Raw genomic sequence first — 18173 nt, 5'->3', positions numbered from 1 at the left:
GCACAAGCTTCAGTAACTGACTCGATCAACTGGAATAAAGAGTATCAGCAATTGAGGATCAAATGAATGAAATGAAGCGAGAAGAGAAATCTAAAGAAAAAAGAAGAAAAAGAAATGAACAAAGCCTGCAAGAAGTATGGGATTATGTAAAAAGACCAAATCTACGTCTGATTGGGGTGCCTGAAAGTGACGGGGAAAATGGAATCAAGTTGGAAAACACTCTTCAGGATATCATCCAGGAGAACTTCCCCAACCTAGTAGGGCAGGCCAACATTCAAATTCAGGAAATACAGAGAACGCCACAAAGATACTCCTCGAGAAGAGCAACTCCAAGACACATAATTGTCAGATTCACCAAAGTTGAAATGAAGGAAAAAATCTTAAAGGCAGCCAGAGAGAAAGGTCGGGTTACCCACAAAGGGAAGCCCATCAGACTAACAGCAGGTCTCTCGGCAGAAACTCTCCAAGCCAGAAGAGAGTGAGGGGCCAATATTCAACATTCTTAAAGAAAAGAATTTTCAACCCAGAATTTCATATCCAGCCAAACTAAGTTTCATAAGTGAAGGAGAAATAAAATCCTTTACAGATAAGCAAATGCTTAGAGATTTTGTCACCACCAGGCCTGCCTTACAAGAGACCCTGAAGGAAGCACTAAACATGGAAAGGTACAACCGGTACCGGCCATTGCAAAAACATGCCAAAATGTAAAGACCATCGAAGCTAGGAAGAAACTGCATCAACTAACGAGCAAAATAACCAGTTACTATCATAATGGCAGGATGAAGTTCACACGTAACAATATTAACCTTAAGTGTAAATGGACTAAATGCTCCAATTAAAAGACACAGACTGGCAAACTGGATAAAGAGTCAAGACCCATCAGTCTGCTGTATTCAGGAGACACATCTCACATGCAGAGACACACATAGGCTCAAAATAAAGGGATGGAGAAAGATCTACCAAGGAAATGGAGAACCAAACAAAGCAGGGGTTGCAATACTAGTCTCTGATAAAACAGACTTTAAACCGTCAAAGATCAAAAGAGACAAAGAAGGCCATTACATAATGGTAAAGGGATCAATTCAACAGGAAGAGCTAACTATCCTACTATCCTAAATATATATGCACCCAATACAGGAGCACCCAGATTCATAAAGCAAGTCCTTAGAGACTTACAAAGAGACTTAGACTCCCATACAATAATGATGGGAGACTTCAACACCCCACTGTCAACATTAGACAGATCAACGAGCCAGAAAGTTAACAAGGATATCCAGGAATTGAACTCATCTCTGCAGCAAGCAGACCTAATAGACATCTACAGAACTCTCCACCCCAAATCAACAGAATTTACATTCATCTCAGCACCACATCACACTTATTCCAAAATTGACCACATAATTGGAAGTAAAGCACTCCTCACTCAGCAAATGTACAAAAACAGAAATTGTAACAAACTGTCTCTCAGACCACAGTGCAATCAAACTAGAACTCAGGACTAAGAAACTCAATCAAAACCGCTCAACTACATGGAAACTGAATAACCTGCTCCTGAATGACTACTGGGTACATAACGAAATGAAGGCAGAAATAAAGTTGTTCTTTGAAACCATAAGAACAAAGATACAACATACCAGAATCTCTGGGACACATTTAAAGCAGTGTGTAGAGGGAAATTTATACCACTAAATGCCCACAAGAGAAAGCTGGAAAGATCTAAAATTGACACTCTAACATCACAATTAAAAGAACTAGAGAAGCAAGAGCAAACACATTCAAAAGCTAGCAGAAGGCAAGAAATAACTAAGATCAGAGCAGAACTGAAGGAGATAGAGACACAAAAAACCCTCCAAAAAATCAATGAATCCAGGAGTTGGTTTTTTGAAAACATCAACAAAATTGATAGACCGCTAGCAAGACTATATAATAAAGAAGAAAAGAGAGAAGAATCAAATAGATGCAATAAAAAATGATAAAGGGGATATCACCACCAACCCCACAGAAATACAAACTACCATCAGAGAATACTATAAACACCTCTATGCCAATAAACTAGAAAAATCTAGAAGAAATGGATAATTTCCTGGACACTTACACTCTCCCAAGACTAAACCAGGAAGAAGCTGAATCCCTGAATAGACCAATAACAAGCTCTGAAATTGAGGCAATAATTAATAGCCTACCAACCAAAAAAAGTCCAGGACCAGATGGATTCACAGCTGAATTCTACCAGAGGTACAAGAAGGAGCTGGTACCATTCCTTCTGAAACTATTCCAATCAATAGAAAAAGAGAATCCTCCCTAACTCATTTTATGAGGCCAACATCATCCTGATACCAAAGCCTGGCAGAGACACAACAAAAAAAGAGAATTTTAGACCAATATCCCTGATTAAAATCGATGCAAAAATCCTCAATAAAATACTGGCAAACCAGATCCAGCAGCACATCAAAAAGCTTATCCACCATGATCAAGTGGGCTTCATCCCTGGGATGCAAGGCTGGTTCAATATACCCAAATCAATAAATGTAATCCAGCATATAAACAGAACCAAAGACAAAAACCACATGATTATCTCAATAGATGCAGAAAAGACCTTTGACAAAATTCAACAGCCCTTCATGCTAAAAACTCTCAATAAATTCGGTATTGATGGAACACATCTCAAAATCATAAGAGCTATTTATGACAAACCCACAGCCAATATCATACTGAATGGGCAAAAACTGGAAAAATTTCCTTTGAAAACTGGCACAAGATAGGGATGCCCTCTCTCACCACTATTCAACATACTGTTGGAAGTTCTGGCTGGGGCAATCAGGCAAGAGAAAGAAATCAAGGGTATTCAGTTAGGAAAAGAAGAAGTCAAATTGTCCCTGTTTGCAGATGACATGATTGTATATTTAGAAAACCCCATCGTCTCAGCCCAAAATTCCTTAAGCTGATAAGCAACTTCAGCAAAGTCTCAGGATACAAAATTAATGTGCAAAAATCACAAGCATTCTTATACACCAGTAACAGACAAACAGAGAGCCAAATCAGGAATGAACTTCCATTCACAATTGCTTCAAAGAGAATCAAATACCTAGGAATCCAACTTACAAAGGATGTAAAGGACCTCTTCAAGGAGAACTACAAACCACTGCTCAGTGAAGTAAAAGAGGACACAAACAAATGGAAGAACATACCATGCTCATGGATAGGAAGAATCAATATCGTGAAAATGGCCATACTGCCCAAGGTAATTTATAGATTCAATGCCATTCCCATCAAGCTACCAATGAGTTTCTTCACAGAATTGAAAAAACTGCTTTAAAGTTCGTATGGAATCAAAAAAGAGCCCGCATTGCCAAGACAATCTTAACTCAAAAGAACAAAGCTGGAGGCATCACACTACCTAACTTCAAACTATACTACAAGGCTACAGTAACCAAAACAGCATGGTACTGGTACCAAAACAGAGATATAGACCAATGGAACAGAACAGAGTCCTCAGAAATAATACCACACATCTACAGCCATCTGATCTTTGACAAACCTGAGAAAAACAAGAAATGGGGAAAGGATTCCCTATTTAATAAATAGTGCTGGGAAAATTGGCTAGCCATAAGTAGAAAGCTGAAACTGCAGATTGGTACAGCCATTATGGAATCAGTATTGAGATTCTAAAGATATTAAAAGTGGAATTACATTATTACCCAGTTCTTCTCTAGGTATATACCCAAACAAGAAATCATTACCTCATAAAGATATCTGCACTCCCACGTTCCTTGCAGACTGTTCATAATACTTAAGATATGGAAAAAGCCTAAAGGTCTGCTGATGAACTAATGCATGAGAAAAATGTGGTATGTGTGTATAGTACACACACACACACAATGGATTATCCAGCCTTATAAAAGAATGAGATTCTGCCATTTGCCACAACATGGCTGGACCTGGAGGACATTGCTAAGACACTAAATGAAATAAGCCAGTCATAGAAAGAAAAATATTGCATGTTCTCACTCATATCTGAAAGCTTTTTTAAAAAAGTCAAATATACAGAGATACAGAATAAAATAGTAGTTATCAGAGGCAGGAAGGGTGAGAACAGGAGAAGAAATGGGGAGATGTAGGTCAAAGGATACACAGAAAAGCAGATACATAACATGAACAAGTCTAAAGACCTAGTGTACAACATGAAGACTACAGTTAATAAAATTGTTTTGGATTAGGGATTCTTGTTAAGTAGATTTAGCTGCTCTTGTCAAAAAAATAACTATGTGAGATGAGAGATATATTAATTTGCATCACTATAGTAACCATTTTACTAGCTATATGAATCACATAACATCATGTTGTAAACCTCAAATATGCCATATAAAATTTACTTTTTAAAAAGAACTAGGTTAAATTAAAAGAGAAGAGGAAGTTAAGAAAGTGTGTTGATAATTTGAAAATGAATTCTGGGTACATTAAAAGATTTTAGAAGTTGGTAGGCTTGGTTCTTAAATATATAAAGACATCTAGTATTTTTCTATTTCATTGTTGCAGATATGACACTAGGACTAATTATTTTTATGGTAACACTCATGACATTTTTAAGGATTCACAATGGAATGAAGATAAGGAAAGAGGAAAGGGCATGTTACTATTAAGTACAAACTTTGCTACCCTCTGTTAGGTATCTTAGAAATGTTGCCTATTTAATCATCATAGAAACAATGTGAGATGATTGATTCTCACATATACAATATTGATTAAGAAATTGAAGTTGAGAGAAGTTAAGTAATATGCCCAATTGTACACAGCTAGTAAAAGTAGCAGCACAGTAATTCAAATCTGACTCTAACTCCAGTATGTTCCTGGAAAAACAACAACAACAACAACAACAAAAAACAAGAATAAACAAGGAGATAAAGAAAAAATAAGGGGCAAAGACTGAAGAAATAAGAGAGTTAAAGGAGAGAGAAACTTTTCATTAGTAATTAGGTAAGAGTAGGAAATGAGAAAAGGAATTAAGATATATGTTTGCCAAAAAATGATTATCTGAAGCAAAATTAGGAAATTTGTGTGCAACAGAAATAAGGGAGTGGATGAAATGTAAATTAGTTTTAAGGGAACTTAGAGTATATTTCAATTCCCTGGTCACATGGATGAGTTCAGCTCAAAAATGTTAATTATTATGTATTCACCTTAGGACACCAGATATTTCTATGTGAATGATGCCGCCATTGCACAAAGAATTCCATAAGTCTTTCAAAACCGCCTTCAGAGTTAAATTTATGAGCAAGAAAACAAGCCTCATTACTTGATCCCCACATCTTGTTTCTGACAAAAAGTGGTATGATCCAACCTGATCAGCTAGTTTATTCACCCAACAAGTAGAAAGCTTCAAATTGTTTATAGCTACTTACAGTCTCTCTACCCTATACCTACACTTTATTTAAAATGCCAGTTTGCCTTTATTCTATTACTAGTTTTATAATGAACTGGTCAATGTTTTTGAAACCCCATCTTTGTTATAAAAACTTAGAAAATTAATAAGAATGCTATAAAACTACATGCAGTTGGTATAAAAATTATTAATCATTATTTGATGGCATTCTTATCTTATTAGCAGTAATTTCACTTTCTACCTTTCTATCTACTTCTCAGACTTCATCTACTTTTTGGCTGTGAGCTCTTTGTTGGTTTTTCTCATTCTGTCTTGCTCTCTACTGTTTCTTGTTGCTTTATCTTGCTTTGTTGATGTGTATTATAAAACAACTACTCTACATGCTTCACACCCTAGAGTTTTTCATATGGTAGTAACTAAGAAGATCAAGTTAAATCCTTTAACTGGAAGGAAAAGTGTCAAAATAGTATCTAGAAGGTGAATAAGTGGCTATGTTTGTAATGCTTTAATAGACTATCTTTATAGTCTACCTTTTTAGTGGACTAAAAAAAAAAAAAAAAAACCAAAGAATGTAAAGAAGACTAAATTGGCTCCTCTAGGCTTGCTACATGTCTTTGGTTGACAAGCAACCAGAGGTGGTGGCAAAAGAACAGAATGGTAACTGGAAAGCTGATCTGACCCAAAGCAGAGAGAAGTATATTCCCCCACCATACAAAATTAGGCAGAAAAATAAGTATCTGCCTATATCCACATGTCCAATTTTAGTCTGAGGTCTACCACTAAACATATTTACTGATTTCCAGAAGTTATTAACAATAATAATAAGTAATGTTCATTACATAGTTATCATGTGCTAGCACTCTGCTGAGACCTTCTGCTATAATTTGGATGCTGTCCATTTAAATCTTATGCTAAATTGAAATCCCCAGTGTTGGAGGTGAGGCGTGGTAGGAGGTGAATAGATCATGGGGACAGATCCCTAATGGCTTGGTGCTGTCCTCACAACAGTGAGTGAGTTCTTGTGACATCCAGTTGCTTAAAAGTGTATGGCACCCCCCGACCCCTGCTCCTGCTCTCACCATGTGAAACACCAACTCAACCTTTGCCTTCTGCCATAACTGTAAGCAGCCCAAGGCCTAGCCAGAAGCCAAGCAGATGCTGGTGCCATGTTTCCTGTACAGCCTGCAAAACTGTGAGCCAATTAAACCTCTCTTCTTTATAAATTACCCAGTCTTAGAAATTTCTTTATATCAATGCAAGAATGACCTAACACACCTGCTAAGATTGAGTGGTAAGCAGGATGAACATGAGTCCCCCTTTCCTGAAGAAGTTGATAATCTAATGAATGGAAAAGATATTAAAATAACTATTAAACAAAAGTATATTATAATTACAGTGAGTACTATGAAATAAAGTACAGGTTGGTTATAAAAGTAAACACAGGGAAACTGATGACTATGGAAAACTGATATTAAAGTTTAGACATGAAGGATAAATAGGAGTTAGGTAAAAACCATTCCAGTAAAAGAAAGCATGATGCAAGATGATGCTGTACAGAGTAACAGTTTGGTGTATTCACAGAACACAGAGGTTAATACAGCTTGACCATGGTGAGTAAAGGGGAAGAATGGTCATGATAAGTCTGGAGAATTGGCTAGGCATCACATTATATGGGCTATTGCAGGCTACACTAAGGATTTAGCATTTAATCCCCAGGACAAGAAGAAGCTATTAAAGGGTTTTAGGCAGGAAACTGACATTTAGATTTGCAATCTCACAAAATCTATGCTATGCAGAGAACAAAGTGGGATAAGAGTGTGTGTGTGTGCAGCGATTAAAGAAAAGGATACAGCCTAGGCAAGAGATTAATAGTGACTTGAATTAGGGAAGTGGCAGTGTTGATGGAGACAAAATGACATATTTGAGATATATTTAGAAGTAAGAATAAACAGGACTTTTAATTGATTGTCTATGAGATATAAGGTGAAGAAGATATTAGTGATAGTTTTCTGCTATGAGTAACTAGGGAGATAATGTATAATTAAGATGGGGAACACTGGAGAAGGAACTAGTCTGACAGCAAGAACCAAGGTTCTATTTCATACATACTGAGTTTGAGATGACTGTCGGTAGACATACAATTGGATTCAGTTACACAGATGGGCTACAGGCCTGGAGTTCAGTAGGGAAGTCTGGGCTGAAGGCATAAATGTGGGAATGCATAGACATGCATAAATATTATTTGAAGTTCATGTGAGTAGTTACAAACAACTAAGAGTGTGGAATTAGAAAGAATGAACCTCAGATACACTCACTCGAATGACAACATTTAAGAGTCGGGTAGAAGAGGTGAAAAGGGGACTGAGAACGAGCAGCCTGCAAAGTAGGAAGAAAATCAGTAGAAATGGTCATGGAAGCACAGAACCCAGAGTGTTTAAGTAAGGTGGAAGTGGCCAAACATGATAGAAAGTCCTTAAAGATTAATTCGCAAGATCAGCTTTAGTGAAAGACTATAAAAGATGTTGGATTGAAATTAGGTTAAAAAAAAATTGACAGTAGTATGGATAATCTTTATCATTCAAGAAATCCGACCATCAGATTATCAGTATGGATAATCTTTATCATTCAAGAAACCTGGATCACCCCTGCACTAAGACTCATTATCTCACTTAATCCTCAAAATTACCATTATCCTTATTTTATAGATGAGGACACTGAGGTTTACCCCAAGGTTATGGGACAAGCCTAATTTTCTCATCTCATCTAGATGAGCCCTAAAAGTCCTTCTACTTCCATGAAAAAATGAAAAACTATACCTCTGTTTCTGTTCCACAGTCATAATAAATTTAGCATCTTTCACAAGAACAGAAGCAGCCTGTTGCACACCCTTCCTTGTTGCACAAAACTGAAAATAAATTCATAACTTTTGTATTAATCATGTTAAAAACTGAATATACTAAAAAATAAGCTATCAACAATCCATACCACAAGTGTGGGTTTCTGATCAGAATACATTTGTATAACACTGGCAATTTTGTAGTTGAGGGTTAAATCAAACTTAAATTCAGTTTGGTTACTGCTGCAGGGAAATCCAAGGACCACTTTCTGAAGTTTCACTGGTCTGTGGCTCTCATCCATTTTCAGACATACAGCTGGTCTTTCACCATCTGAAAGCCATTCTGCAATCTTTAAAACACAAAAACATGTGCATTAAAACTTTCTTCTAGTAAAGTTTTATTGCTAAAAACAACCCAATTACAGATCACTTTAAGGTCAAGCTATAAAAGTATTTAATCAAGTATACTGTCTTTTTCAATATTACATATTCCATTAATATTATTCTGTTGATATAGTGGTCAACACTACCAACAGTAGTATTTCAAGATTATACCCACTTTTCATCATGGTAAACTTCCAATTAGTTATTATTAGTTTTATTTTCCTTCATAAGAATCCCAAAGAAAGATTAAAATCAGTTTTGTCAGAGACCAAATTTCTCACTATCATTTTACCTTCTTTGCTATTTTTGAAAACTATGCCTCAAAATAGCTGACATCTCTTTTGTGTTGTCCTAAATATTAGATAAATAGTAGCAAAGTAATAGTTGGTTTAGGTTTGCAAGGGTTGACAAGTTTTTAAGCAGACAACAAACACTTGAGAGATGCCAGTGCCAAAAGCAAACTTCAGACTCAACCTAGAGTCACTAGTTAGTTTCTGGAACTGTGGTAAGCAATCTTTATCTTTACATAGCCCAGTTAATAATCAGGCTCCATGCCCAGCTATGAAACTGACTGTTGTTTTGACAGGAAGAAAACATTAAAATAGTTTCAAGGGTATCATGAGTAGGGATAAGATCACACAAGAATTTACAGTTTGAGGGGAGCAGAAGGCCAAGAATAAAGACCTTAATTTAGGGGAAAACGGAGGAAGAAGATCTGACAAAGAGACAGAGAAACAGCATTCACAGAAGTAGTGTTTATCGCAAAGGGGAAAAGTTTGATGAATTAGAGAGTACTAGTACATAATAATGGCTTACAAGTAAGTAAGAAAAATTTAGTATCCCAAAGTGAAAAAAAGGCAAATGACATAATCTGGCAAGTTTTTAAAAAAGAACTTAAAGTAGTTGATAAATATATTAAAAATATTTGCTTTAGTAGAAATCAAAGAAGCAAAAAATTTTTAAATGAGATACCACACTAAACAATAAATCCTGTAAATATTTAAAAATAATAACAGCAATAATAATTCCGCTATTAAACGATCCAGTGTTAGGATACAGGAAAATAGCTTCTGGTAGAAGTGTAAATGAATATAACATTTATTGAAAGAAGTGCTTCTTTAGAGTTTTATATACCCTTTGATTCAGTTATTTCATTCTAAAAGTTCACCCTAAGGAAATAATCATGGATGTTTCAGATATATTAATTTCACTCTGTTTACAATAGCAAAAATTGGAAATAATCTTCCATTATTACATTGTTTGATAAATAAATTACAATAAAACCACAAAAATAGTACTGAAGAATATTTAATGATATAAAAATGTTTATAGATGAAATGCAGGTCAAAAAAAAGAGTATATACATTATGATTCCTACATGCTTACAAAAAAAAGTATATACATTATGCTTCCTACATGTGGAAAGACAAACACTAGGATTTAGTTTTGTTGTTTTAATAAACTTTAAATTTTTCTATATTATTCTTGACAAATACAAACAAAATAAGCTGTCATTTTAAGAACAAGAAAATGATTAATTGTGCCAAATTAACGATAAAGACAAAATATTCCATTGGAATAAACAATATAGTGGCTATTTGTGAAAACAATTTCTAAGAAGTAGTAGGGGAAAACCAGTATTATAGTAGGCTGAGAAGTAAGTAGGAGTGAGAAAGTAGAGTGAGACTATTATTTTTCAAGACGTTTACTTAAAAATTGAAGAAAAAATTAAGTCATATATTCATTATGGAAAGGACAATATTGCATATTATTATTTCTTTACATGTCCATGTACCTCATTAACCATGAGATCCTCCTCAAGGATGGAGTCCACATATTTTCACTTTTGCATCTATTGTTAGTGCTTACCACAATGCCAAGCATATAGAATTGAGGAGCAAGTGGTAATCATCTAAGCAATTATTTTTATTCTCCACCATACTTTGCTATACAATTAGAGTCAGCTAGTTACAACAACCATCACATATTATTAGTGAAGTTATTATGAGGCACCTGAGACCCATGAAACTAAGACTTTTAGATACTAGCAAACAAGAGATGTCCACATGTTCACAAAAAATATTTTATTAAACCTGATTAACCAAATTTTATGGCCTTAATACTGTCATATTTATGAGATCCAGCCACAACTTTCTACAACATACTTTCCTATTAAAGCAAAGTACAAAAAAATTCACTTTTCTCTAAGATCAAAATAACTAAATATGTCACAAGTCATAAAAAACCTAAGAGCTCAGCTAAAATTGTAACTCACATCCTCAGCATTTGGAATTGTTGCAGATACAGCTACAAATCGCATTGGAGTAACAGTGCTGGTATTTTTTAAAGTCTGAGAAACAGACTGTACAGTTTTCATTCTGCTGACTACAACTTCAAGAGTTGGACCACGATTTTCATCTTTTACAATATGTACCTAAGCAGGAAATCAAGAAAAAATCATTAGCTATAGAATTATAAATACATGTAATCAATTAAAATATTCAATACTACTAACATTCTTGCTTGAGAAAATGAGCATTTTCCATTTGAAGGGATAAAACAAACACATAGTTTGGTTGAAATGTCTTTTTTCTTTCTGTCTTATTCTAATTATCCTTTTATGTTTATCTCTGAAAGTGAATGCATTCATTACCTCATCAATGAGAAACAGTCGAACCAGTTGAACCAAAGAGTTGTCTCTCCATTTCCTAGTCATGCTATCCCATTTTTCCTAGACAGAAAAAAAAAAGCATACAAGTAATTTAATGTGATAAGGAATTATAATAAATATTCAGATATCAATAATATTTTTAACATGACATATTACAAATAATGGGCAATTGTGGTTGATCCCTTAAGAGTATCCTGAAAAATATTTTAAAATTAAAAAATACTTAAAGAATTTTTACAGTCTTAAAGGTATTTTTAAAACTGGGCCCTCAATTATTTTTACACTGAACCACAAAATATTCTAAGTCCAAGTTTTATTACCTGTTTTTAAATTCTACCAAGGACCTCCCTCTATAATATACACTACTTAGGTAAAAGAATAAAGCAATAAATATGATTGCAAAGTATCCACAATAACAAACTGCCTATTCTTTGTCAATTTTTCCAATTTGGTCATTTGTCTTTTACTTACTGATTTGTAGGTATTCTTTCTGGGCCTTGAATTGTAGTATTTTTTTAATGTTCATTTGTTTACATTGCAAATATATGCTTCTAGTTTGTATTTTTTAAACTTTTTGTCTCGGTAAAGAAAAATAGGTATTTTCTAATGAACTAAGGAAATCATAAAGTATAAATAATACCTACAGGAGTTGTCATAATAATATGGGCATGCTGAATCTCAAATAGGTCATCCATTACTGTATCTCCGGTAAGTTCTTTACAATTCAATCCTATTGGTCCAAATTTTTCTTTCCAGTCACCAAAACGCTGACTACACAAGGCTTTTATTGGTGCCACTGTAACAGTATAAAATATTTACTTTGAACATCAGTTCAATTTTAAAATTATTTTCACAAACTTTGGTTAATAAAGTTAGCATAAAAATACACATCTACATACTCCTGAGATTGATAAATTAAAAATGAACAATATAGGCATATTATTTAGAGCAGGGGGGTCCAGTCTTTTGGCTTCCCTGGGTCACACTGGAAGAAGAACTGTATTGAGCCACACATAAAATATGCTAACACTAACGATGACTGATAAGCTAAAGAAAAAAAATTCTCATAATGTTTTACAAACATTACAAATTGTCATAAGTTTACAAATTTGTGTTGGGCTGCATTCAAAGCTGTCCTGGGCCACATGCAGCCTGCAGGCCACAAGTTAGACAGGTTTGATTTAGAGGTATCAAGGCAATAACCAAAAAGAACTAAAAATAGAAATGATTTCTCAGGCAAGTGTAACTAAAAGTGGAGAAAGGTAGGGCAGAAGATGATTACTTTTCATCATAAGGCCTTTAGTGATACTTGATTGTTAATCCATATGCATATATTACTTTGATTAAAAAAAAATTTTTTTAAATACACACCTAAGAAAGGAGAGTAAAAGTGCCTATGCAAATTTCTAGAATTACAAAATGTTTGATTTTATGTGTTCATTTTGCCTGTCCTTTAAAAAATAAGCATATAAAAGTCAAATTCTCAATTCAAATATCGCTTTTTATTTATAATTCTGGAAAATGTGTTTTAAATTTAATGACAAATAAGACCAGACTTTACTAGAAATATATAGAAAACCAAGTAATTCCTAAGGCCAGAAACTGAATTCATTTCTTCATTTTGCTTCAATGGTTTTTCGTTATTATAATTAATCATCACTCTTATAATAAATACTTACTGTAAACAATTTTAATATTCAACCATGGCAATGGTACTTCCATTAACAATCTTGTTATAGCTAGTTCAAACACTACAGTTTTTCCAGAACCAGTTGGAGCACAAATCACAAAATTCCTATCTGTGTAAAGAAGCTAAAAAATAAAAAGTTATCAATCATGTAACATATAGAATTTTTCATACACATTCTCAATTTGTTAAAAAAAAGTCTTAATAAGAATCTAAGGAATAATATTTCAAACATTTCTCCTCTAAAGTTATAGAAATTGTAACTTTGCTCTAGAGCCTCTACTCTCGAAAAATAACATTATTAGTATTTTATCACGCTGTTTTATTTGTCAATGTAGACCTAGAAGAAAATCATTCCTGGCTGAGCGCGATGGCTTACACCTGTAATCCCAGCACTTTGGGAAGCCAAGGAAGGCAGATCACTTGAGGTCAGGAGTTCAAGACGACCCTGGCCAACAAAGCAAAACCCTGTCTCCACTACAAATACAGAACTTAGCCAGGAGTGGTGTCTCACGCCTGTAATCCCAGTTACTTGGGTGGCTGAGGCAGGAGAATCACTTGAACCTGGAAAGTAGAAGTTGCAGTGAGCTGAGATTTCACCACTGCACTCAAATACAAACAAATCCACCTATGAAAATCACACGTATTCATTTACCAAATATTTTCTGAGCTCCTATAATGTGCTAGACACTGAGTGTGGCAGTGCAAACATAAAGATCTAGTAAATCCCAGCTGTCCCAATCTAGTGATTACAACCTAGTGAAAGGTAGAAAAATAAATAAGTTAAATAAAATACTTACATCATCAAAGGCTTTGGACTGTATATAGTTGAAATATGGAAATTCTTTGAAAATACTTCTAAATTTTGCCGCTTACAGTAACATTAAGGAGTCAAATATTTCAGAATTTTAAAAATTGGTTACTTTTAATTTTAAAATTAAGTTACATTAATATTGATTGTGACAACATTTAATGATGAGGTTTTAACATTTGCTATTTGGCATCTTAAGAAAAGAATTATCATAAATTATTCTAGTCTCCAGTCACATTCCATATTCTGAAAAGAACTTGCAAAGTTCCTATAGGGAAATAAGAGATTATATAAGGGTTATACTTGAGTGCTAAATATGATGGAAGAGATGCAAGTACATAATGGCAAGTAAATCAGAACTATACTTCTAGTTTATCTCTTCCAGAGTAGTGCTTTTTCTTATTTACCTTGACAAGGCCAGTTGATTTTTATCTCTTCTTTAATGTACAGAATTTCACTCAACTATTTCATTGAGCATTGATTGTACTTCATTAGCTGATGTGTTTCTGGTTACTTAATACTAAATCTCTTTGTTTTTGATAATTTAGTTGTGTTAAGTGGTGGGTTTAATTGTAATTATCAACATACTGGCTTGGCAGGAAGAACTTAAATCATCCTTCCCCTATAAGAAAGTTCAAAAATATAAATAGCTATGAAGAATAAACTGTGCCCCCTCCAAGGTGAGGGTCTATTGACAGATTGGGAGATATCTGTATTTACATGGTATTCTTCTTACAATATATCAACTACAGTCATTGAACACTATATACAGAATACATTAATAGATTTAGAAAGCTGTGGGAAGCTGTAAATAAAGAAGAAAATGAGTTCCTACAATTGAGACTGTTATAATCTATTAGAAGATATAAGATGGTTAAGAACATATCTGAGAACACAAGTACACAGTTATTTAAACAACTGGATTTTTATAAAGATATACAAGAACTGATGGATTGCTGTAGCGATCCTGTTTAAACTTAGATCATATTACTTCTCTGATCAAATTCCTCCTTTCTCTCAAAGTATATGGCTATAAGGCTGTACATGATCTTGTCTTCCCACTGCCACTCCCTCCCTGCATCAGCCCCTGCCTTTATCTCTCTGACTTCATGTCCTACTACTCTTTCCCCCGACTCATCTCCTCTAGCTATACTGAACTCTGCTGTTCTTCAAAACCATCAGCCATGTTCCTGCCATGAGGCCCTCCCCTGCCTAGACTGTTCCTCCCTCCGTATTTCCTTGGCTCCTTTCCCTCCATTAAGTGCTTACATCTGACCTTCTCAAGGTCTACCCTAAGTACTGTTTAATTCTACACCCTGAGCCACGAATTCCAGCAGTCCCAATTTAACCCCCTTACCCTGCTCTACTTTTTTCTTTTCCCATAATAGTCACCACTTTCTAAAAATCTCTATGACTTATTTATATGTTGTTACAGCTGTTGAGATATAGCTTCTTCCCTACCCTCATCCCAAGAATAGTATCTCCTCAAAAGCAAGGATTCATTGTCTGTTTTCTTAAGTAACATATCCCACATACCTAGAACAGTGCCTGACACATAGTAAGCACTCAGTTAATATACGTTTGCAATTATTACATCAAGCAGTTAATTTATAAATCCTCATTTTACTTTCTGGTGTGCAAAGTGTCATATCTGTGCCAAACAAAAACGTAATTTTGAATTTGAAAATCCATAAGCTTTAGAAGGAATCTCATTTTTCCTTCAAAACATGTCTCTTACTATCAAATATTTATTTGCAACAAGCCCACGAGTGGGCCATCATGTTGGTTTTTCTCTCATTAGATAGCTCCATATCAATTTATATTCACAAAAATGAATCTTTGATTCAGAGTAGATACAGAATCAGTGTTTCAGCTCATAAGAAAACTCAACTGCTAACATCATTTATCATCACTATCAACAACTGAAATCAATTTTTGGCCTTACATTCAATAAAGTCTCAGCAGTGTCACTGAAATTATGGGGAAAATGTCTGCAGAACTGAAAATGACAAGACTACTGTGGTAGGATCAATCTGAGAAAACTTCTATTGCCCTGAGGATTCAAATGTAGTAAAATATTTAAAGAGAATAAGAAAATAAGGTGTGTCCAAGTAATCTACAAACTCTCAAATTATCACAAATAGCATTCAGTCTTCCACTTGAAATACATACTTGGAAACAAGGTATAGGACAATGAGTTTTATACAAAATGAACTTTTTGGACAATAAATCAGTGGACACACGTGTAAGCAGTAGTCCTAACTAATAAAGACCTCTAAACAACAGAACCATTTCAGCTGTGCTAATATAGCATAAAGACCCTCAAAGCTCTTTAAAAGCCAGTGTCATATGGAAAGACTTTACAGTAAGGGATAAAGAGAATCAGCCATTGTACAGATAATTAAACATCTTTAACAGGTTACTGCTAATATATTTCCTATGTTTCCATCCTATTTTGATCACCAAAGAAAGTGTGGCAGGATTGAGACACCATGCTGAATAAAGTGCTAAACACTGGCTCTGTTTATAGTTACTATATCAACATGTATAACCCTCTTATTGATCCCTCTCCCTCATTTTTACTGAAATCAGCTATCTGCATTGGAGATGACTTTTCATGAGAAGTCAGGCAAATATTTTCTAACCATACTTCAGAATTATCTCAGATGATCCCTGGAGTACCCAAGATTAGTTATTGTTGCTACATTTCTCTAGCACAGCTATGCAATATCCGGAATTCATTTTTCATTTTGTCAACTAGACCATAACTTTTGTGGATGCTAGAACATTGCCAAGCAATAAGTCACTAATTATACATTCCTAAAGCATAGTTTTAATGATGATATTTGACATGTTCAAAAATATTACATGGTTTCTCCTTATTACAGAGATTGTAAGTATTTTCACCACAAAAAAAGAAATAACTGTGAAAGGCGATAGATACATTAATTAGCCTGATTGTGGTAATTATTTTTGCAATGTTTATATATAAAAAAAAATCATGTCATACTCCTTAAATATATACCATTTTTATTTGTCAATTATACCTCAACAAAGTTGGGGGAAAAAATAAAAAACAAAAATAAAATAAAAAAAAACTTTGACCTTGGTATTCATAACATTATATGATATGATCCTAAGATAACTATCTAATATTTCTTATTACTTCTTTAATCATATCTTTCCCTTCAGCCAAACTGGAAAGCTTATTCTTTCCAAACATATTTCATACTTTTTTATCTTCACCCTTGCTTATGTCTATACTTTTGCCAGAACAATTTCCTTACTTTACCTGCCTTACTTTATCTGCCTTTCAATGTATTTGGAAGTAGGCAGGTAAGTAAGTTAAGTCATGATCCTTGCCTTCAAAGAGTTCATAGATCATGAGGAAATGGTCACATAAACTGCTGGTGAATTAAAACAGAAGAAGTGCACTATTATAGGCATAAACAGGGTATTAAAGAAGCAAAGAAAATGTTACCTCCAGAACACACAAACATACTCAAAATATTTACACTGGAAATGTTCAGACTTGAAACTTGGATTCTATGTATAAACTTCACATTAGATTTTCAAAAACACTGATCTGTAGAAATGTCCCTAATCCACACAATGTCCCATTCTCATCCATTTCCCCTGCCCAGTTCAACCCAATTTGGCTGCTCTTTCTCAAAAGATGAGAAATTATCTGTACCTATTTGTAAGTAAATATGCTCAGAGTTCTGCCAATAATACAAATCTGACTTCTGTACTTAACTTGTCATAAACTGATAACAAACAGTTCACAAATTGAAACCAGTCTGCAATCACACCTTGAGTAGCACTATCGCACACATACTTTTTTTTTCTTTTGATTTTTTTGAGATGGAGTCTCACTCTTTTGCCAGGCTGGAATGCAGTGGCACAATCTTGGCTCACTGCAACCTCCACCTCCCGGGTTCAAGAGATTCTCCTGCCTCAGCCTCCTGAGTAGCTGGGATTACAGGTGCACACCACCATGCCCAGCTAATTTTTTATATTTTTAGTAGAGATGTGGTTTCACCATGTTGGTCATGCTGGTCTCAAACTCCTGACCTCGTGATCTCCATGTGTCGGCCTCCCAAAGTGCTGGAATTACAGGGGTGAACCACCGCACCCGGCCACATGTACCTCTTACATCACCAAAAAGATTAACTTTTCCGTCTTTTTCTCCATCAATCAAAATAAATAAACAGAAACACAATTAAACAAAATATTTTAAAATTATGATTTAATAAATACAAAGCAGCTATTGTAAATAACTTAAAGGATACGAATTTCTGTGACAGCCTTCAAGGAACCTAAACCATTTTCTGTTACCTCTGGAAAAAAAAAAAAACCTACATATTTATATAAATATTTAAAAAATTTTAATGGTCGGCAGCT

At 34.5% G+C, this 18173-nt stretch overlaps 1 protein-coding gene across 1 annotated transcript in view; it reads right to left on the bottom strand.

The window, feature by feature from the left end:
• HFM1 (helicase for meiosis 1) overlaps positions 1-18173 on the bottom strand; it is a 130897-nt gene that overhangs the window by 97690 nt on the left and 15034 nt on the right. Inside the window, exons 5-12 of the mRNA XM_015144702.3 lie at positions 18062-18109; positions 13759-13829; positions 12951-13083; positions 11916-12067; positions 11254-11331; positions 10876-11034; positions 8366-8566; positions 8197-8285 (exon numbers count right to left, since the gene is read on the bottom strand). Coding sequence (XP_015000188.3) covers positions 8197-8285; positions 8366-8566; positions 10876-11034; positions 11254-11331; positions 11916-12067; positions 12951-13083; positions 13759-13829; positions 18062-18109 — 931 coding nt within the window. The remainder of the gene's footprint in view (positions 1-8196; positions 8286-8365; positions 8567-10875; positions 11035-11253; positions 11332-11915; positions 12068-12950; positions 13084-13758; positions 13830-18061; positions 18110-18173) is intronic.

Source organism: Macaca mulatta, chromosome 1 (genome assembly GCF_049350105.2).
Source record: "Macaca mulatta isolate MMU2019108-1 chromosome 1, T2T-MMU8v2.0, whole genome shotgun sequence".
In the NCBI taxonomy this organism is placed as follows: Eukaryota; Metazoa; Chordata; class Mammalia; order Primates; family Cercopithecidae; genus Macaca; species Macaca mulatta.
The sequence above is the reverse complement of the archived record's forward strand: the minus strand, read 5'-3'. Positions and strand labels throughout refer to the sequence as shown.